Source organism: Saccostrea cucullata, unplaced genomic scaffold, assembly GCF_032062105.1.
Source record: "Saccostrea cucullata isolate Sc308-1 unplaced genomic scaffold, CSIRO_AGI_Scuc_v1 ctg8632, whole genome shotgun sequence".
Lineage (NCBI taxonomy): Eukaryota > Metazoa > Mollusca > Bivalvia > Ostreida > Ostreidae > Saccostrea > Saccostrea cuccullata.
Genome location: NW_026927004.1, coordinates 1 through 22,731, shown reverse-complemented (window position 1 = coordinate 22,731; position 22,731 = coordinate 1). Strand labels below are relative to the sequence as shown.

Sequence of the window (22,731 nt, the reverse complement as noted above, 5' to 3'; positions counted from 1 at the left end):
ATGGTCGTCGCTACTTGTTATAGGGTGAAGTATACAAATTAAATGGTGCATTCGATATAATAACGGGTCGGTTTAATGTGTTAAATGGTCGTCGCTACTTTTTATGGGGTGAAGTATACAAATTAAATGGTGCATTCGATATAATAACGGGTCGGTTTAATATGTTAAATGGTCGTCGCTACTTGTTATAGGGTGAAGTATACAAATTAAATGGTGCATTCGATATAATAACGGGTCGGTTTAATATGTTAAATGGTCGCCGCTACTAGTTATAGGGTGAAGTATACAAATTAAATGGTGCATTCGATATAATAACGGGTCGGTTTAATATGTTAAATGGTTGCCGCTACTTGTTATAGGTTGAAGTATATACATGCACAAATTAAATGGTGCATTCAATATAATAAAGGGTCGGTTTGTCATGTTAAATGGTCACTGCTACCTTTTATAGGGTGAAATATACAAAAAAGGGTAAAGATATGTCAAATTGTGTAGCTAATTTTACATAGTTTCAAAAGAAAAAAAAGCAAACAATAAAAATAGAAAAAATAAAGAAGCAAACAACCCCCAGCCCCATCACATCTTAGAATTAGTAAATTTAATCTGAAACAATAAAATAACAAGATATCTATGTAAGTCTGTGGTACGAGGGGGAAAGCGCACCGATTGGATTTTTTCATTCCAATCCCCCCCCCCCCACACACACACATTTTTTGTTGCAGCTTGGTTGAAGTAAAGTTTGTCCCACTTTAAAGTATTTAATTAAGAATATTTCGAAAAGTTAGAGAAAGATCCTACCCCCCAATAGTTTTTCAAATTTAAGCCTGTTAATTATTGACGGCTTTAAATTTTTACCCCCCCCCCCCCTTTCATTAAACGTACGGCAAAAAGAGAAGTAACACTCATGAGAGGTGCCCTCCCCTCTCTCTCCCCCCCCCCCCCGGAAATAGTTTTTTCACATTTGAAAAACGGTTTTGTGGTTTGTTTGTTTGTTTGTTTTGTTTTGTTTTTTTGCTTGTCAAGAGATGTCAGGAATGAATGTTTCTTTTACTGGGGTGGACCCCTCCCCTGGAAAAAAAATTCCTGGACCGCATCTGCGCCTGACACTTAGCTCTCCTTCCCCTACCATTAGCCTTTTTTTTTGCACTCGTACTTGATAGTGATACATATTTAAAAATACGAGACATTTTTGTTCCATCAGCCAGTTCTACAAAGGATAAGTTCGTCCCATTTTCTTTGCAAAATTTCACCCGGATTACTCATTCTTAATATCTTTCTTCCTTTTTTTCTTATTAAGGAGAACTGTGTCATTGAAATCCCTCTCTAACACCAGTTAATTAATTCATCATAGCTAAAATTTAGTGTGCGTTTTTTGAAACCATGTAAATTAGCTGAACAATTTGTGAAAATTGTACTTGACGCATTTTTTAATGTGTTATTTGACTTATTTGAAAAATTTATTATGTGTCTTTTATCCTATTACATGTACAAGTAGCAGTAACCATTTAACATGATAAACCAACCATTTACTTTGTAGAACACACCATTTATCTACCATTGACTCTAAAACAAGTAGCGGTGACCATTTAACATATTAAACCGACCCGTTATTATATCGAATGCACCATTTAATTTGTATTCTTCACCCTATAACAAGTAGCGGCGACCATATAACATATTAAACCGACCCGTTATTATATCGAATGCACCATTTAATTTGTATACTTCACCCCATAACAAGTAGCGGTGACCATATAACAGATTAAACCGACCCGTTATTATATCGAATGCACCATTTAATTTGTATACTTCACCCTATAACAAGTAGCGGCGACCATTTAACATATTAAACCGACCCGTTGTTATATTGAATGCACCATTTAATTTGTATACTTCACCCTATAACAAGTAGCGGCAACCATTTAACAGATTAAACCGACCCGTTGTTATATTGAATGCACCATTTAATTTGTATACTTCACCCTATAACAAGTAATGGCGACAATTTAACATATTAAACCGACCCTTTATTATATTGAATGCACCATTTAATTTGTATACTTCACCCCATAACAAGCAACGGCGACCATTTAACATAGTAAACAGATTCTTTATTATATCGAATGCACCATTTATACACCTATAACCCGATAACAAGGAGTGGTGACCATATAACACATTAAACTGACCCCTTATTATATTAAACATACCATTTATAATGTATCTTTCACTGTATAACAAGGAGTGGTGACCATTTAACATAAAGAACCGACCTTTTATTATATTGAACACACTATGTATAATGTGCACTTCACCCTTTAACAAGGAGTGATGACCCTTTATTATATTGATTCAACCCTTTATTATATGGAACACACCATGTACCATTATGTACCATACCTTAAGGCAGCAATGGCGTTCCATAAAATGCACACTTCAAACGCCAATGTGACCACGATTCAGCCAGATATTACCAATTAGTAAACAACAAACCCACAAAACTCTACACAGATTGTTTAATAGGCGAAAGAGGAAATAGGATCTTGATTTCTACATTATTAAGAATGCGTTTACAGTTAACGATGTGTTATTTTTTACTTTCTGTTTCTATTAAAGATTTATTATATTTATATTTAAATATATATACCAATTTCCAGTATGCCTAAGCAAGTTAAAGAACCGGTGTTTTAATGATTGTCCTAATAAGAAAAATCTTTTCTGATGAGCGAATATTTCTGAGGTCTATCAATCAACTTGCTGCATGCATTTAATCTATATAATACCTATTCCATTTTAAAATCAATTGAACAGTTCAAAAAGGTCTTGTTCGTATGGCTTCGAATAATATGTTACGTCTGAAAAAGATTTTAAGACATACACCATAGATTGTTTCGTCGAAAATGTGCACCGCAGAATTTGGTAAGATTATATAATATTATTAACAATGAAGTCCTTTATGAAGAAGGAATTCTGGGGTTTTCGTACAAGAATAGGTTAGAAACCTGTTCAATTTTTAACGCAGTATACTAGCTATACCACGATAAAGATGATGAAATAAAAGACTGGTCGTGGTTGGAATGAATATTAATACATGTGTTTACTTTACATTTGAAAAACTTGTACATTTTTCATGTAATAATATGGTCTTCATAACTCAAAAAATAACAAAAAAGAAATAAGGAAAAAACATTTATGCTAGTAATTGATCTGAATAAAGTTTAATGTACTTGATTACTTACTTTTCCCGACTCCAATACTAAGGGATAAAACTACCGACAATAAACATCCCAACTGAAGAACAAAATAAATATTACGGATCATTTTGATGAAAATCAGTTTCTTTTTCAAAGTTTGTAAATAAAGTGCCCCAGAATCACATAATGAGGGGTCCAATCACTAATTAATATCGTCACAGGTTCTTCGCCGATTTCCTGAAATTAAGTGATCTAGCTAGGCACTTGTAGTGATGATGATCGTATATAATGTGGTATCACTTAGTGAGAACTACAGGGGTGTGTGCAACGAGAAGCTGCCAAGTGCAACTACAGTGGCAGCCGAAAATGAAACACCATACTTACTAAAAGTGTGATATACAGTTTATGAACTTTTTAAAAGTGTATCGCACAAAATTCTTTTGGTTTAGTTGAATAATGGTAGCTTCATATTTTTGAATGATAGGCATATATTGAGGAAAAACTTCTTTGTACATGTACACATAGGTACTCTGAAGTTGAAATTAAAAAGATGCTCGAGTTTCTGATTGGCAATGTCTATGTGGTTGTTGGAGACCATCAATCCATTGGAATTCCCATGGGTATTGGTTGCGCCCCGTTATTATCAGACCTATTTCTATTCTTATCGGAAGTAAAATTTGTTAAAAAACATATGTGAATAGAAGATATTCTCTGTGGCCTTCAACTCGACATTTATAGATGAACTGTCAATTAACAATGATTATTTCTATTTTTATGCCGATACCATATATCCTGGTGAGCTTGAAATGAAAGCTACTACAGAGTCTGACATAGAGTCTGTTTCATGCTTGGATATTTTACAAGAAAATATTATACTAAAAAACTAACAAAGCTACGTGATGACTTCAACTTTTCAATCGTCAAGTTCCCTTACTTATGCAGCCATATTTCCCTTATTTCCTGCATACAGGGTTTATACATCTCTTTTGATTTGATACGCAAGAACATGTTCTATGTATTTACAATTTTAAAAAACGAGGTGAGTTAAAGACAAACAAGTTTATGAAAAAAGGATATCAGCAGTTTCGTTTAAAGTCCTCATTTAGTAAGTTTTATGGTCGATATAATGACATTGTCAGAAAATACAATCGATTGTATATTGAACTCAATTGATGACTGTTAGGCCATTATTTACATACTAATTTGTCGACGGTTCCCGATTATGACAAGGATCACATGACGGGTGTGATCGGTCGATAGAGGATGCTCACTCCTCCATGGCACCTGATCCCACCTCTGATGTTTTAGAGATCCGTGTCCTTATTTGTATTGTTTAATTAACTTTTGAACTCGAATACTCTTCGTCATCTCTACAGAAACATAATTGCAGAGACCAGTTTTTTTCAACAATTTCTACTAGCGGTAAAATTAAAGGCTTCGATCTTTTCTTTTGCTAAAACATGGGCAAAAAGAACTCAGTAGAATGTTACATCTTCAAGTGATTAACTACATCATCAACTATATAATTATATCAACTGTCTTTTTGAAATTTGTTTTGTCTTTGTTTTGTTTTCGTCTTTTTTTACTTCAAAAGTTCAACGATTTAAAGTAAACATGGAAGAAAAAAGAACAAACCCGAAAAATATTAAACAAACAGTGTCCCAGTTTTCAATCACATTCATATCAAGCTATGTATATATAGGAACTGAAGAAAGGTATTGATTTATAATGATGATAAATTGCAAGTTTACTCGCAGGTACACTGCAATAGTTGTCCAGCTCAAGGCTACCATTAACTGAACTTTAATTACTTTGAAAACATGTTGAAAACGGACAATTATATAATAATAAAGGTAAAATGCTGCATTTCATTTCCGGAAATATGCATAGCATTTCCGACATTTTTTGTTTTCATTTCCGACATTTTTTGTTTTCATTTCCGACATAATTTCTTTTTCATTTCCGGAATTTACCTGTGCGGCAATTCAATGTTTTCATAGTAAGTGAAAGTGGAATTTTAAAAGTATTTAAATATAAAAAAAAGTACAAAATATTGATAAAAACCATCTACACATGTATGCATACATTTAGCACTAAGTCAAGGTAAAAGAGTTCTATGAGCATAAACTTTTTCACCACATCTAATGTGCACTAAATTAAATGTCAGTGACAGCACCACATTTATGTGCAAGTCATTTAGTGGAGTGACAATCCTAGAAAAAGATGCTTAGTTTTCGAGTTTAATGGACCGGCATACCCTACGGCTGAAAGTTATATTTTATAAAAGAGACATCCCTCCTCATACATTTTCTCCCGGTCGTAGAGTTTTCTCTAGTCAAAATTTTTTTTTGCTTGCGATGAAAGTGAAAAGAGGGGGGGGGGGGTATTTTAGTCGTTTATTTTACTTGCTGACAATATTCTTTTTCAAAGATTAATTATTAATTTTAAAAAGTACTAATTTGTGTGTGATAGGATAGCTACAGGTAAATAAATTTACAATGCAAAATTAATCAGGAATATTATTTGCCCCCCTTAAAAAACCAACTTGTTTTGTTATAGAAACTGCGTTAATGTCTTGTATTCTACTTGATCTAAAATGTTTTGTGTAACTGTAATAGATTATAGAATCCCATAATATCTATGACGGTGACACCATCGATCAAAATATTGTTAAATATATTAAATTGGCTTCTATTATTAATAAGATTACGCTAATATTCAGTTTGAATTTAAATTAATGAGCATTTGAAAGTAATTTTCCTTTTTTCAATTAAAAAAAATACGTAAAGGACAAACATGTCACTTTTCCTTTCATAATCTTGTTTGAACAAGGTATCTTGCATAATTGGACATTGCCTTTCTACTTCGTAAGCAATACAAATTAACGCAAGTATAAAACGGAAAGAGAAAAATTATTTTAGTATTTCATCTTAAAGACTGTCCATCACTTTACAGAAACTATATATTTCAAGTTTCCTTCGGAAATATATTTAGTGTTTTCTACAGCAAAAACATGGACTTTGTCATTATTCAAACTAAGGAATGCATATTTTGTTTACGTATTTCCTCATTTACATGTACATACTGCCAAAAATGAAACTCTGTTCCTATAATTCTTTATGAGCGGGGGTATCATATTTTGTCAGCTCAGTGTTTTCTACAGCAAAAACATGGACTTTGTCATTATTCAAACTAAGGAATACATATTTTGTTTACGTATTTCCTCATTTACATGTACATACAGCCAAAAATGAAACTCTGTTCCTATAATTCTTTATGAGCGGGGGTATCATATTTTGCTTACAGTACTAAAGTTTTCTTTTGAAAAAAAAAAAAAAAAAAAAAGTACCAGAAAGGAAGATATGAATCAAGCGGAACCGTAAAAGCAATCCACTAATTTAAAAGTTTTTGCTTGGAAAACTCATGGTTTGTTCTGTCGTAAGAAAGTTTTTTCGATATTTTTCCTTTTGGGTAAGAAATGTCAGCTCTGCTTCAAAAATTAATTGTCTAATATTTATTTTACGAATTGCAATGGAGACAGAAGACATAGTACTAAATACGGTATCTTTAACCAACCGCAGAAACAACAAGGGGTTTTTCACATTCTTTTTAGGACTTCTGATGAATGACAAAGACCACTAAGTATTTAAGCAATCAGCCTTTTTTTCAAAATTCGAAGATATTTCCAGTCAGCAGACACGCACGAACATGCATTTAACACGAACATGCATTTAATGTGAATATTGCCATTTTATCAAAATTTTGCACTGTTCTTTTATTATCCACTCACCTGAAGTATCTTTTTAAGGATCGGCTATCATTACTTTTACAGTGTAGCTCATTAACAAAGTATCTACTCCTATAGTTTTCAAATGAAACATATTCTTGAAAAGTTAACAATAAAGATATACATGTACTTGAAAACCAATGAACAGAAATTACAGCTCTAGCAAACGTATTACGTCATTAATTTAACTCTTCACCCCTTTTCAAAGAATTGCAAATTTAACATCAATACGTGTTTAAAATCTTTCAAAACCCCAAAATCTCTACAATAACCTGCTTATTTTATGAGTAAACGCTTATGTGATTCAAAAGTTCACCAAATTAAACATAAATTTTCAAATTATAGACAACATTCATTGATAAAAAATTGACATTTTTAGACAGAGAAATGAATAAAATATAGACTTTAAATATTCTGTTGTCTGTCCTTTCGATGATACAAGAGTACCGAAATTCAATGTGACATCTAAAAGAAATTTTACTAATAAAGCTTTTTAGAAAGCATCGAACAATTTCTTTAAAAAATATTGAATCAGATGAAAAAGGCTTCATAGAAACAAATACATTTTAAAAAGTGATAATTTTATGGTAATATTTCGTTTTTTTAGGGGTGAGTGGGGGTGGGGTGTAGGGTGTTGATGTTCTTGTTTTTATTTTCCCTAACTTTGTACTAAATATTACGTGATTGTACGTAAAGAATAACGTACATTAGCATTAAGCCTTTTAAGTTTAAATAAAATACTATAAGACAAACCTATCATTGTACAGACAGACAAACGGGCATTCTTATTAAATTTTTCGTTCCTTTTCCATGAAATCAATATATTCACCGAAGAAATAAAATTCCTTTAAAATATACATTATTTTCACAAATTCCTTGAACTTCTCTTTATATGTACAATATTATGTTCAGATTTCAATCATTGATCTTTGATCTCCTTTTATTTTAAATTTTGACCATAGAATTTTCTACGACCGAGCAAAAATTATTGCCTGATAATATATCTGACCAAAACAGTACAAATCAGCCGTAGGGTAGGGTGGTACATTAAAATCAAATTTTTGATGGTCTTGTCACTCCACTAATTGATAGATTTACAAAACTCAGGTATTGGATTTCAATGATTTATTTATGTTTTTTCCTTAAATTTCAAAAGTAAAGTCTTCATATTTGTTACTAAAAGTACTATATATGTATTTGAAAAATGTCGGAAATGAAAAATAAAAAATGTCGGAAATGAAAAGTTGATAATTACAAAAAATTCCGGAAATGAAATACAGCCAGGTAAAATAATCAGAAAGGGTATTTATCGCGCAAAAGAAAAACCCCGGACCTTCACCTCATACAGGTCAAAATCTAGAATTCAGGTCTACAAAAATATATGTTCTTTACTTATCTGTGCTTTCAACTGGAAGAGAATGGTGGCGACATTAGGAACCCTGATAACCGGGCTGTTAATTTTCATTGTCTGTGTTCTGATCCTATTTCTCATGTAAGTATTATTAAAGCATTTCTATATACATGTATCATATATAAAGCTACATGTTTATTTAGGGTCAATCTGATAACAGTCTATGTTTAAGACACACACGCACACACACAGAAAGACATTTCCATTTACACAGACACGGATCCAGGATTTCTATTCAGGGTTGGGGGAATGAGGATGTCACTGCCTTTTTTAATATCCAAATTTTGTTGACACGCGAAAATAAAGTATATACCTTTCCCAAAACTAAAAAAAATATTTTCAGCAGGGTACCTGTAAAGTGCGAAAAACGAAATAGAAACGAAACGAAACGAAACGAAATCTGCCGAAACGAAACGAAATCTACCGAAACGAAACGAAACCTATCGAAACGAAATCACGAAGAAACGAAACGAAACCTGCTGAAACGAAACGAAACACGTAACGCGTAAGCGGGTTATGTAAATTTTTTCTGCAATAGCTGCGACCGTTCATTCCAGTAATAACAAACAAAGAAAGACATTTTATTGTTTATATTTATATCTGTTTAAATAATCATTTAAAGTAGGATTAAAAAGATTTATTATTGTATTAATGATGCGAACGTCTTTATACGTTTCATTGATGGAACAGCCACTGATCAAGAAATCTGTTCTGGCGACATGCCGAATGTAGTTCATGCAGTGATAACCGCAATGGGTTTTCTTAAGAAATAAAGGAGAAAATAATTAACGGATGTAAATATATATGTGTAACTGCATGTGGACTTTTTTTTTTTACTTCAAATGAAATTTATATATATAGTTCAAGCACTTGTTAATATAAAATTTTAAATTATTGATGAATTATGCTCCCTTCTCAGTCTAATGATGTATTTACATGTTTACCAGCTGCAAATATGCACGAGCGTACTATGCATGTATAATTTCAATATGTGCAGTATTTTCTAATTTTTATATCTTATACTCTTATTTTCAGTCCTTATTTATCTAGATACAACATTGAACATATCTATCAAAATTGATGTTGTTATATGTAAAGGCTCGTTTATGTACAGGTCGATCGAAATAAAGTCGCTGTACTGTTGTATTGCGAATGTCTTAAAACATAGGATAAACCAGCGACTTAGAGTATTTAGTAATCCATTCCGAGGTGTCTGATTCTATTGTTCAGTTATACATGTAATTACAACCGCAATCGTGTGTATCCTTTCTACGTACATACGGTCCTTTTTTTATCGAGGTAATTTTCGAGGAAGAAATGAGTGGTTTGCAATAAAGAGGCTCCATAAGAGACGTCGAAAACGATTTAACTGACAAGAAAAAAGTCTCTCAAAGCAAACGATGTCATTTTAAGTAGGTAAATTATTCAGTAAGATATTAATAAAATATGACATAGACGTCGGAAGCGGGAGGAGGGGGGGGTGTTAGCCCCCTCCCCCACTTTTCTTTTTTTGCAAAGATATATATTATATAGGCATTAATTTAACCTTTTTGTTGGTTAACACCCTTTTCAATATCCTTCCGACGCGTACGCCTATGTATGAGCTTGAAGCGAAGACTGTGGTGCTTGAACTATATAAATTTCATATGAAGTAAAAATAGACAATATAATCATTCTGAAAGTTTTGTTTCGTTTCGTTTCGGCAGGTTTCGTTTTGATTTCGTTTCGTCTTGATTTCGTTTCGTTTCGGTAGATTTCGTTTCGTTTCGGCAGATTTCGTTTCGTTTCAGTTCGTTTCGTTTCGTTTCTATTTCGTTTCGCACTTTACAGGTACCCTTTTCAGAAGGGGTTTGAGTCGTATTTTACCTTCCCTTTTAAAGTTTCATATGTCTCTACAAATCTAAGAAGTGTTTCTAAGGGTTTCCAATTTATTTTAGTTCTTTACCATGTGCAAATGTTAAGGGGGTTCCCCTCATCTCCATTTCAATTTGCGATATATCCTGGGAAGGTTGAAATAAAAGACACCACAGAGCCTGACACACCTGTTTCTTATTTGGATATTTTACGAGAAAAGATGTTAATGGTAATGTAACAGCCAAGCTTTATGACAAACGTTACTTTACAATCGTCAACTTCCCTTACTTATGCAGCAATATACCTTCATCACCTGCACATAGGGTTTATATCTCTCAGTTGATTTAATACACAAGAACATGCTGTACAAATAAACAATTTCTAAAAACGAGGCAAGTTATTGACAAAGGAGTTGATGAAAGAAGAATATCAGCTATCACATTTAAAGTTATCATTTCGCAAGTTCTATGGCCTTGACAGCAAATACAATCAAATGCTAACTGACGTTTTTAAAACTAATGTTTAGGCTATTATTTACACACTGAATTGTCGACGGATTTTTCCGTTAATTTCCGGTCATGACAAGGAGCACACGGCAGGTGTAACAGGGGTCGGAATGGGATGCTCACTCCTCCATGACACCTAATCTCAACTCTGATGTTTTAGAGGTCCGTGTTTGCTCTTTTCCTGATTTGTATTGTTTAATGGACTTTTGAGCTTGAATACTGATCGTAATCTTCATTAATTCTAGTATTAATTCATATGAAATTGTGACATTAGTGAATCTAAAAATCGTAGACTCTATGTCTCAACTTCGATGGCTGACAGCCACCTACTTTTGATTAAGAATTCTCGTTTTGAGAAGCGTTTTTCTTAATTAAAAAAAATTCTTAATCTTGCTATTTTATGTTGACGCTACTATTTCCAAGAGGACTGTTTTTTTTAAACATGTCAAGTTGTTGTCATGTTACAAATTTTGTATTTGCTACCCAAAGTATATGTAACTTATGAATTTACAAGTTTGCCTGGCAAAGATTTCAAATATATATTTGCTTTATTTCTATGTTTTAAAGATACACAAAATGGAATTTCGGTATTTTCAAGAAAATGGGAGTGAAAGGACCACCTCCTCATATTTTGTTTGGAAATCACATGACCATCGCTAAAAAGGTAACTACATTATGTAAGAGGATAAGAAAGATTTTTCTTTGTAGACCTTTTATGCAATTGGCCAACTAAGTTTTTAATTAATAATTTTTTTATTTTAATTTCATAAAAATGGAAAAATTTAGGTAAAAAGAAAAAAAATCAAAGCGAAAATAGATAATTTATTTTAGGGATTTGCGCAAGCTGACATGATGTGGTGGAGGGAATATGGAGACGTGTTCGGGTACTTAGAATTTAAAATTCATGATCTTTAGCATTTTTCTTTATTTTATTTTTATTTTTGACATTAACATAAAACCGGTGTGATTTTGTCTAGAATATTTGGTTATAACAGGTACTTTAGCGGTCGATCTCCAACGTTGGTTGTGGCAGATACAGATATGTTAAAGGAGATTCTTGTCAAGCAATTCCAAAACTTCACAGATCGTGCGGTATGTCTCTTTAACATAAAAATCCTATCCGGAACACCTCGGGCCTACAGAAAAACACGTAAGGCCCGAGATGTTCCGGATGCCATGAACCCCAGTTCACATATTTCATCCCCTTATTATATTTTCCCAGACTTAACCCCCTTTGCTTTGGTGTCAACCAAGGAAAATATTAAACGAATTTTTAGTATCTAATAAAAATTGCATAATAATATTTATTAGGTATTTGTATTCATAATTCATTTTTTTAAAATAACTTACTAGTATTTGATTTGTTAAAACAAAATTTGATTTTTTATGTGTGGGTATAGGTTCTGAGGGGCTTCAGTGGAGACATGGAAGAAAATCTGACCGCCCAGCAGGGTAAAGCTTGGAAAAGTTCACGGACAATATTATCACCCACTTTTACGTCCGGCAAACTCAGAAAGGTACGTATCGTGTTAATCTGCGAGCCGTGTAGCAATTTAGAATGTCTATCAAGTTTGAAGTAATACCAGTTAAAAAATGAATTTATAGATATATAAATTAGAGGAATACATTTGTCACTCGGCTTATTTCTCAGAAGTACGGGATGGAAAACTAATGTACATCCTTTTCTGTATCTTCTTTGAAAATGTAAAGCAAACGTGGCAAAGACTTTGAGCATGTAATACCTATATTAAAGACAAAACATTGACTAAGTTGAAGATTGGAGAAATTGTGTTTAATTGTAATGATCTTTGTCTTGTTATCAAATTTGCACAAAATAATAAACACCTGCGTAATGATTTTTCTCGACACAATTAGATGGACTCGTTAATTACTGAAGCTGGTGATGCACTTGTTCAACACATTAAAAGGAAAATCAAAGAGACAGATGATGTGGACTTCGAGGGGTAGGTACAGTGAAGGACACTGATAGATAGGGGTAGACGTGGGGTAGGTACAGTGAAGGATACTGACAGACAGGGATTGACATGGGATAAGTACAGTGAAGGGCACTGACAGACAGGGGTAGACGTGGGGTGGGTACAGTGAAGGACACTGACAGACAGGGGTAGACGTGGGGTAGGTACAGTGAAGGGCACTGACAGACAGGGGTAGACGTGGGGTAGGTATTGTGAAGGGTACTGACAGATAGGGGTAGACGTGGGGTAGGTACAGTGAAGGACACTGACAGACAGGGGTAGACGTAGGGTAGGTACATTGAAGGGCACTGACAGACTGGGGTAGATTTGTGGTAGGTACGGTGAAGGGCACTGACAGACAGGGGTAGACGTGGGGTAGGTACGGTGAAGGGCACTGACCGACAGGGGTAGACGTGGGGTAGGTACAGTGAAGGGTACTGACAGACAGGGGTAGACGCGGGGTAGGTACAACGAAGGGCACTGACAGACAGGGGTAGACGTGGGGTAGGTACAGTGAAGGGTACTGACAGACAGGGGTAGACGCGGGGTAGGTACAGTGCAGGGAAATAATTTTGTTACAGCATCAATGCTGATTTTGGTGCTTCCTATGCTTTCTGATTTTGATGCTTCCTTTGCTTGCTGATTTTGATGCTAGTTATCCTTATCCTGATCCTGGTTTGATCCTTATCCTGATGCTGGTTTGAAACTAGGTCAATGCTAGTAATGCTACCAGAAGTAGGATTATCCTGCCGGAAGTGGATAATTCAAAAACAGCATCGCTATTTTAAGCCATTAAAAATAATTTTTGGGGTAATTTTTATTTGTAATTTGTATTAAATGACTTTCCTTTATCTGTTTTCACTTTGGTCAATGCTAGTTCTATCCTTTGCTTGCTGATGCTGATCCAAGTAATGCTGTTTTTTTAAATGCTGATGCTGATGCTAGTTCTATCCTGATCCTACTTATGCTGATCCTGATGCTGGTTTATGTAACAAAATTAGTTCCCTGCACTGTACAGTGTAGGTAGACGTGGGGTGGGTACAGTAAAGGGTACAGACAGACAGGGGTAGACGTGTGGTAGGTACAGTGAAGGCACTGACAGACAGGGGTAGACGTGGGGTAGGTACAGTGAAGGGTACTGACAGACAGGGGTAGACGTGGGGTAGGTACAGTGAAGGGTACTGACAGACAGGGGTAGACGTGGGGTAGGTACAGTGAAGGGCACTGACAGACAGGGGTAGACGTGGGGTAGGTACGGTGAAGGGCACTGACAGACAGGGGTAGACGTGGGGTAGGTACAGTGAAGGGTACTGACAGACAGGGGTAGACGCGGGGTAGGTACAGTGAAGGGTACTGACAGACAGGGGTAGACGCGGGGTAGGTACAGTGTAGGTAGACGTGGGGTGGGTACAGTAAAGGGTACAGACAGACAGGGGTAGACGTGTGGTAGGTACAGTGAAGGCACTGACAGACAGGGGTAGACGTGGGGTAGGTACAGTGAAGGGTACTGACAGACAGGGGTAGACGTGGGGTAGGTACAGTGAAGGCACTGACAGACAGGGGTAGACGTGGGGTAGGTACAGTGAAGGGCACTGACAGACAGGGGTAGACGTGGGGTAGGTACAGTGAAGGGCACTGACAGACAGGGGTAGACGTGTGGTAGGTACAGTGACGGTACAGACAGACAGGGGTAGACGCGGGGTAGGTACAGTGACGGTACTGACAGACAGGGGTAGACGCGGGGTAGGTACAGTGTAGGTAGACGTGGGGTGGGTACAGTAAAGGGTACAGACAGACAGGGGTAGACGTGTGGTAGGTACAGTGAAGGCACTGACAGACAGGGGTAGACGTGGGGTAGGTACAGTGAAGGCACTGACAGACAGGGGTAGACGTGGGGTACGTACAACGAAGGGCACTGACACACACGTGTATGGTACAGATTTTTTAATTGCATCAACTTACACTTGGAGGTATGTACTTTTATTGGTAAACCATAATAATTATTTGATAAGTAGTCAAATACTCATATTCAAAAACTTAAGTTATCCTTTCTATATAAATTTGTGAGTTTCTGTGTAGTAAATTAATCGTTTAATTTACAGTGTGTTCGGGTGTTATACCATTGACGTCATTGCTTCCACTGCATTTGGAATAAAAATTGATTCACAAAGGGATCCCGAAGACAAATTTGCACGGATGGTCTCACAACTTATAAATGTCCCAATAAGCTCGCCTTTTCTGTCTCTTGTTTGTAAGTATAGCCTTTGTAATACAGCCTTTGTCATACAAATTATTAATTATGAACATGTTATTAATTATTCCCCATTTTAAAAAGGTGAGTTATTTCCCCTGAAGGGAACTCTTTGTCTGTGTTTAATACGCATGCGCTGTAAAGAAAGTCACTTCCGCGAACGTTCTTGATGTAAACACATGTTCATTGTGTAATGTCTCTGTCATATGACAAACAGTTATTGTGTTTGTGAATAAAAAGAAATCTTCACTGATTCGTATTTTTTTTTAAATTGCTTACTCATAGTCTCTTTCTGGATTTGTATTAATCTGTATGCTAGTATAATAAGGCGCTGTGTGAGCCCCCCCCCCCCTTAAAAAAAAACGAAACAGATTACTGATAAAATGCTGATACATATTCGATTAGGCCTATTTTTTTTAAAAACAAAAGCTAAAATTTCATTTTCGGTAGTGGATGTTCTGCAGGCGGATCGTCATTATTTACAAAATGTGCAGAACAAATATAGCATTTTTTGTATAGTTATAAAGTTTTTACGAATTAATCTAGCCCGCTGCAGCCATATTTTCTTCTCTGCATCTCTAGGAATTTTTTGGGAGACTGATGACATGTCTATCTACAGTTTTACCTCTGAAATTGCTGCATATAGTTTGTCATCCGCGACGGATATCAAAAAAATGCGTTTTTCCTCGATTATATGTCATAACGTACATAGTTTACTTACAAGAACACATTTGGTGACAATTAAAGGCCTATTTCATTTGAATTAACCGTGTTTTTAGAAATTTATATTTGTAAAATAATTGCTTCACTTTATAGTATTAAAACTTTGAATGGAATTCTAAATGAATAATTTAATCTCATATGCTCATGTAACGAAGAAAGACTAATTAAAATAGCATCGAACTGAATTCGTGTTACATATGTCGTTTAAAATGATAATCTGAGCTGCATTTAATCAAAGTTTTACTGTAGGATCTAAGCATATGTATATTCCCGAGTAAAATACACTTATTTTGTTTTAGATCAGAGAATTGAAAGCAGAAACACGAAATTGATGCAATGATAATTTCCGAGCGTATTTCTCGTTAATACGGAAAACATTCTTTTCGTAAAGTGTTATTTATGTTTTTAAAAGCCTTTCAGTGTAAGTATTTATTTTTATAAGTTATTCTTTTTTGCAAAGTGTGTAAAAACAATATGAGAGAGAGAGAGAGAGAGAGAGAGAGAGAGAGAGAGAGAGAGAGAGATGAAGCCCCGTGTAACTGACATACATGTACATCTGTGAAAAAAAATATATATACCGTAATTATATTGAATTCACAATTAATAATTCTAATGATTTTTAATTTCCACAACTTTGGTTCATATTCAGCTGTTCAACCCATTTACACATTCGTTCTTTGTGCATGCTGTATGCACGAAACCCTCATGCATCACCTGTCAATCAAATTCGCATGAAAGTTGATTTGAAACATTCTTATGGTCAGTTCTGAGTTCAAGTGTGTAACACACTCAACTCAGTCAACTGACATCCAGCGAAATTCATCTTCCGGTTTCACCACAATGCTTATTACAAACTTAATGTATTTTGTAAATTATCCTTTTTTAGACATAAGTAAGATGTATCCCGTAGTTGATAAGATTTTAAGAAAAAATTACAATAACGTAACATAAAATTGCAAATTCTGATGAAGTTGTTTACCAGCTAACAGGCACGTAGCAACGGCGGGGGGGGGGGGGGGGCTAGCCTCACCCCCACTTTTTTCCCAACATTACTTTTAATATTGAAAATGTTCATTGAAAGACCGGTTGCCCCCTCCCCGCCCCCCCCCCCCCCAGTTTATACTACGGTAAAGTTATATAAGGGAAATGTAGTATTGTATGCCAAAGAAATGGTACTAAAATAAGTAGTTTTTTCGTCTTTGGGCAAGTTTTTTTTTGCTTGTCATCTTTTCCAGTTAAGTAAAAAAAAATATATTTCTCTGGCTGCCCCTCCCCCCACTTTTAAAGACGATGCTACGTATCGCTTTCTAAAGAGGGGGCTAACAGACCCTTTATAAAATCGCTAATTATCTTTAAAAAAATTTCGCAAACCGTTTCCTTCTTTTAATAATATTAAATGCAGCGTGTAAGTTGATCACTTTTGTTGGATTATCGTAATGTGTAGTCCGCGGAAGTTATGCTGGTGTAGAAGAGTTCCGATTTCAAGGGGAGATAACTCACTTTTTAAAATGGGGAATATTGTATTGAAGTTTATTTTTTCTATGAATTTGACCAAATTAATGAAGCTCATATTCAAATTAAATCTAATTCATAATTTTCTTTAATTTTAGTTATGTTTCCAACTCTTTCAAGGCCAATTGCAAAACATTTCAAACTTACTTTCTTCAACAAAGAAGCTTTGGAATTTTTCAAGGGAGAAATAGAAAAAGAGTTTAACACAAGGGATTCTAGTAAGAAGGTGGGGATTTTCAATTTATAAATTATTTTTTAATGTAGTCGTACTCTTGAGTGACTTAATTTATTCCGGTTGCATTGATGTCATTAATAGCACACGTAACACTAATAATTTGTTTATTTCTCGAATTTGATTGACAGGAATATGTAGATTTCATCCAGCTGATGATGGATGCTCATAATGACAACCCACAGGAAACGGACGAAAAAAGGGGTGTGTCTCGATTATTGTTCAGGGTTTACATTTTAATATTCAAAAATTATTATAGCGAGCGTCGCGAAGCGACGCTCGTAACTGCGAGCTCTAACGACAACGCCTGGGCGAAGAGAAAATTTGGACTACTGCACATTCATTCCATAAATTTTTTTGCCGCAGTAATTTTGACCCACAATGCATCGCTTAGTACACAACGCTAAAGCAACGTTCTCACGAGAATAAGAACAAAAAAGTTAAACGAATAATAAACTTGCATTGGTTTTAATGAAATTATCTGTTTAATGCAGAAAATAGTCATATACTAGCTGATAGAAATCAGCCCTGTTCAGGCTTCGGTTTGGTAAAGCAACAAACGATGTCATGTGACGTCAGAGTCTTAAACGCACCGAATGTCACGTGCGCTTTGACGAGTCCGATCTAAAAAACAAAAACAAAAACAACTGGATAAGTATCTGCGCTCGCCCTAACGGTCGCACCGTCAACATATTAATTTAGAAAAAAAGTATACCTGTTTACATTATGATAATTATTATATAAATATTGCAGGTAGCTAAGTGTAACATTGAAAATTTTCATCCCAAGAAAACCATTGTCAACCGAGGCGCAGCCGAGGTTGACAATGGTTTTCAAGGGGTGAAAATTTTCAATGTTACACTCAACTACATGCAATATTTATTATATTATACTGAATGTTTTATACAAATACAATGTACATACATGTATAATAGTGAACCTTGCGCGCATAAATTCTGCGCAGTGGCTATTTTTTGGAATATCACCCGTCGTCAAGCAATGTTGACTGTTGCTACGCTGGAGGGCGTGACTTCATTATTCAGCGGGTAATACTGTTTTTTAACAAATTTTTCTCGACCAATCAGATTCAACTAATTTACATGAAAGTATAATATATTAATATAGCCTCTTCTGAAGTACAATAAATTTTTGGTCGCCGTCATTGTATATAAAAAACAAATTGTGTGTACTCATTTAGGTAACTCGCAAATCGGTCCCATAATTCTGACGATGGTTCGGTATATATTCCTCTTCTCAGTTCAGTTCAGTTTATTTCACTCAGACCAAACTATTGGTGCATAGGATACGTGTGTATTATTAACATTTATTATACCTCTATTGATAATACTCGAATTTGATTGGCTGGTAAGAAACTTTAAAACACAACAATGACTCCAAATGGTACTGTTTACAGCAAGAATGACCTAGGAATCTTTGCACGTAGGATATAATGACCCGGTCATTATTATTAATGACCGCTAAATAATGACCTCTTAATCAAAAATTCCTTTTTCAGTGAAGTTAAGGCATAAAATAATAATTATTCGAGAAAATCAACGTTTTTTTTTAAATTGTGCATGGTCTGTTTTGCATTACCCTACAGAAAATGGTAAAATTTTATCCTTAACTTAAACGGTTACTCATTTCAAAATATCGTTACAATATTCAGTTCAATGGAATGTAGAATCGGCTCTTTAAAGAGTAAAATTCTGTGTTAGATTTTGACTGTGTAGCGGAAAAGTAATCGCTAGTAATAACAATATATGTCGCTATCAACCAAATATTGTTTTAATCAGTAAATCATGATGCAAAAACTTACACGACTTGCAGACGTCAGTGTAAACAACTTCACTATACAGAGACAAGCGAATCCCGATCCCGATCAAAGAAAGAATTGATAACGGTTAGAGATTCATACTTTTCAATATATATCGGTATAATAAAACAATTGATTACCCCTTTTGAGTTCAACATGGTGAAATAAGGACCCTCGACCTGGCCCACTTGATGACCTGCCCTGACCTCGGCCACTACGCGTCTCGGGTCCTTATTTCACCATGTTGACCTCAAAAGGGGTAATTAATTGTATAATATACATTATATACAATATATACGGTCAGGTAAGAGGTACATACATGTATACGCTATAGAAAACATGGCAGAAGATAAAGGGGAAAAAGAAGAGTGGGGAAAATATGGGGGACAGACATCATCAATATTCAAAATAATTAAACAACTTCCCTCAATGTCTGAATTTATGGGATTTTTTTTTATTATTTTTTGTATTTATAGTGATATGTTTACAAGGGTGAAAGCTTCATTTCCAGGATTAACATCAACTGAGATCATCGCTAACTGTCTTCTGTTCTTCTTTGCCGGCTACGAGACGACGGCCAGTACGCTCTCTTTCCTTGTGTACCTCCTGGCTGTTCACCCAGACATTCAGCAGCGGGTGTATAACGAGATCGTGTCAGAACTAGGTGACGTAAGTGAAAATAGTTGGTCTTGAAAAAATATTTTTTGAACTTTTTTTGATTTCCTCACAGATATATGTATATCTCGAAGAAAAATGAAGAAAATTGAATACGGATTTCTCTGACATTTTACGATTATGACAAAGAGCACGCGGCAGTTGTAACCGGTCGGCAGGGGATGCTCTTTTTGCCATGGCAACTTATCCAACTTCAAATGTTTTAGCGGTCAGTGTTTGCCCTGCTCCTGATTTGTATTGTCTGATTAGACATGTTTGTTATCTCAATACTTTATTTCGAAAGACTACAAAAATGTTGTCAAGAAGGAAGAGCGACCAGCATTCTTAACTATCAACATCGGAGTTCTTTTATGTAGAATCAGAGTGATTATTGACTAAGTAATTTTGTCTATGACCTATCAAATGATTTTAAAATTTTCGATTTCCATTTTTATGATGAAGCAATGTCTATGATATCAAACTCCTAGTTTTTCATCCACTAAAAGGTCTTTGTTGTTTCTGAGTAACTGCAACTGATTTACACCACTTTTGGAACATATAGTGTCTTATTCTTTTACATCCTCTGATTTAGTATATACGGAAGGAAATATTGTTGCATTTTGCCATTCAGTTTTCTGCTATTTTGATATATTTCTAAAACACTTAATCCATGATATTTAGTCACCGTATGCACCCTTTATTTTGCAGGAAGAACCGGGTTATGACAACATCGGAAAGTTACAGTATATGGAAATGTGCATCAATGAAACAATGAGAATGTATCCTGTAGCTGCAAGGTAGCAGCGACTTCATAGATTTTGTAACTTTGTAGATAGACAAGTATGAAATCAGATATGTTTAATTTGTCATTATATGCAATTATTGACAAACAAGTTGATGAAACAAGAATGTCAACAGTCTCATTAAAAGTCATCATTTCGTAAGTTCCATGGTCGATTCAATGACCTTGTCAACAAATAAAATTTATCATTGAGTCAATTGCAATTGCTGACTTACGTTTTTCATACTAATTATTAGTCCATTATTTAAACACTGAATTGACGACGGATTTTCCCGTTATTTCCCGATCATGAAAGGAGCAAACGGCGGGTGTGACCGGTCGGCAGGGGATGCTCACTCCTCCATGGCATCTGATCCCACCTCTGATGTTTTGGAAGTCCGTATTTGCTCTGCTCAAAGAGCAAGAGCCACTTTGGGCCTTATTTGGCCCTGCAAATTTCTGAAAAATCAAAACCGATCAGTTTGTGTTGGAAATGCAGTATTTATCACTTTGAATGTTGGAGACCACGTATCTATTAATTGTGACGAATTTCCCATCTAGTCAATGCATTATGACGTCATAAAATGCGTCATTTTCCTCATATCCTGTAAATTTCTTTGAAAATGACCTAAAGTTGAAGCATTTTTTCAATATTTCATACAGAGCACAACCTCTGATCCAAAATATGCAAATACATTATGAAAGCTCTGTTTCTGAAGATCAAAAAAACATGTTTTATTTTTTGGATCGTGGGCTGTGCTCATATTTTAATTCTTTGCTGAAGGTAGTCAAATACGCATGTTTTCTGCAAATTACAGGAACATTGCAACTTCTCAAACATGTTTTCCTATATCTGCATTTTCAAAACGAAACTTTATTATAGAAAATGAAAGCACCAAGTGTCTACTTTATTTTGATTTATGAAATTGGAAAGAGGGTGATAGTTAATTAATTGATATAAGTACAGGGCCATTTTATGCATAAGATGGCTCTTGCTCTTTTGTATTGTTTTATGGACTCTTTATCTTGAGTGCTGTTCGTTGTCTCCATATGTTTCATTATCTGAGGTTTTTTTTGTTTGTTTTTGATTTTGATATGAATCCTGTTATCATGACTTTTTTCCTAAACGAAGCGCATCTGAAGAGACATTGAGGAACTTTGCGCATGGTCCTTGGAAATATCTTCCTTTCTTCTCCGTACAATTGACTTTTTGTTAATGACAAGAATTTTGCAAAAGAAATATCATTTTTTGTGAAGAACAATATTTTTAATTTTTGCAATGAATTCAGAGCATGACTTGTCGAAATAAATGTTAATTGAAAATTTTGCAAAAGGATTTAAAGGAACGTACAGAGAAGCTTTTTTCGCAACAGTTTAATCAGAAATTAAATATAGACTGGAAATATTTTAAAATAGTTCACTGAAATAGATTACATCAATATTTGTAACATGTACGTATGTAAGCTTTCTTTTGCGGTGTTTTTATATTTTTTTCCTAAAAATTTGTTGTTCCATAGTGAAGATAATAAGACTGTAGACAAAAGTCTCAATATAGTCTTGAATTAATATATTATTTGAACAATGCTCAATGAATAGCCAAGATACTGAAAATTAAAATTCTTAAGGTTTTTAGATGTTTTTTTTTTAAACTTTAGAATATTTCATGTAAGCTATACATGTATAATAAAGCCCACTTATTTCTTTTTCTTCAGAACTGATAGAACCTGCGTACAGGACACTGAAGTAAATGGTCTGAAGATTCCAAAAGGCATGCAGATTGCCATACCGATTTGGATTTTACATCATTCTGAAAAACTCTGGGAAGATCCTGAGAAATTCGACCCAGAGAGGTTTGTAAAAAGTCGTCCTTTTTCAAAATCATTATTTTTTTAATTTGTATCTATTTGAGGATCCATTTCCTGTCTTTCTCGTAAGTTAATTCACGAAAAATGTAGAAAATCATGCGAACACATAGAAAAGTTAAGTAACATTTAAATGTATTGCGTGCATTTATATCCAATATTTATACTGTAA

The 22,731-nt window shown here is 34.7% G+C and overlaps 1 protein-coding gene across 1 annotated transcript; it reads left to right on the top strand.

The window, feature by feature from the left end:
- Positions 1-8,394: 8,394 nt before the first annotated feature.
- On the top strand, positions 8,395-22,551 carry LOC134273215 (cytochrome P450 3A24-like; the record flags this gene model as incomplete). The annotated part of the gene is made up of 12 exons (XM_062755405.1): positions 8,395-8,473; positions 11,320-11,416; positions 11,584-11,636; positions 11,748-11,844; positions 12,153-12,269; positions 12,628-12,716; positions 14,831-14,979; positions 17,313-17,440; positions 17,578-17,650; positions 19,774-19,931; positions 20,625-20,713; positions 22,410-22,551. Coding segments are annotated over exons 1-12 (1,266 nt in total), but the record flags the coding sequence as incomplete, so codon positions are not given.
- Between the last annotated feature and the right edge of the window lie 180 nt (positions 22,552-22,731).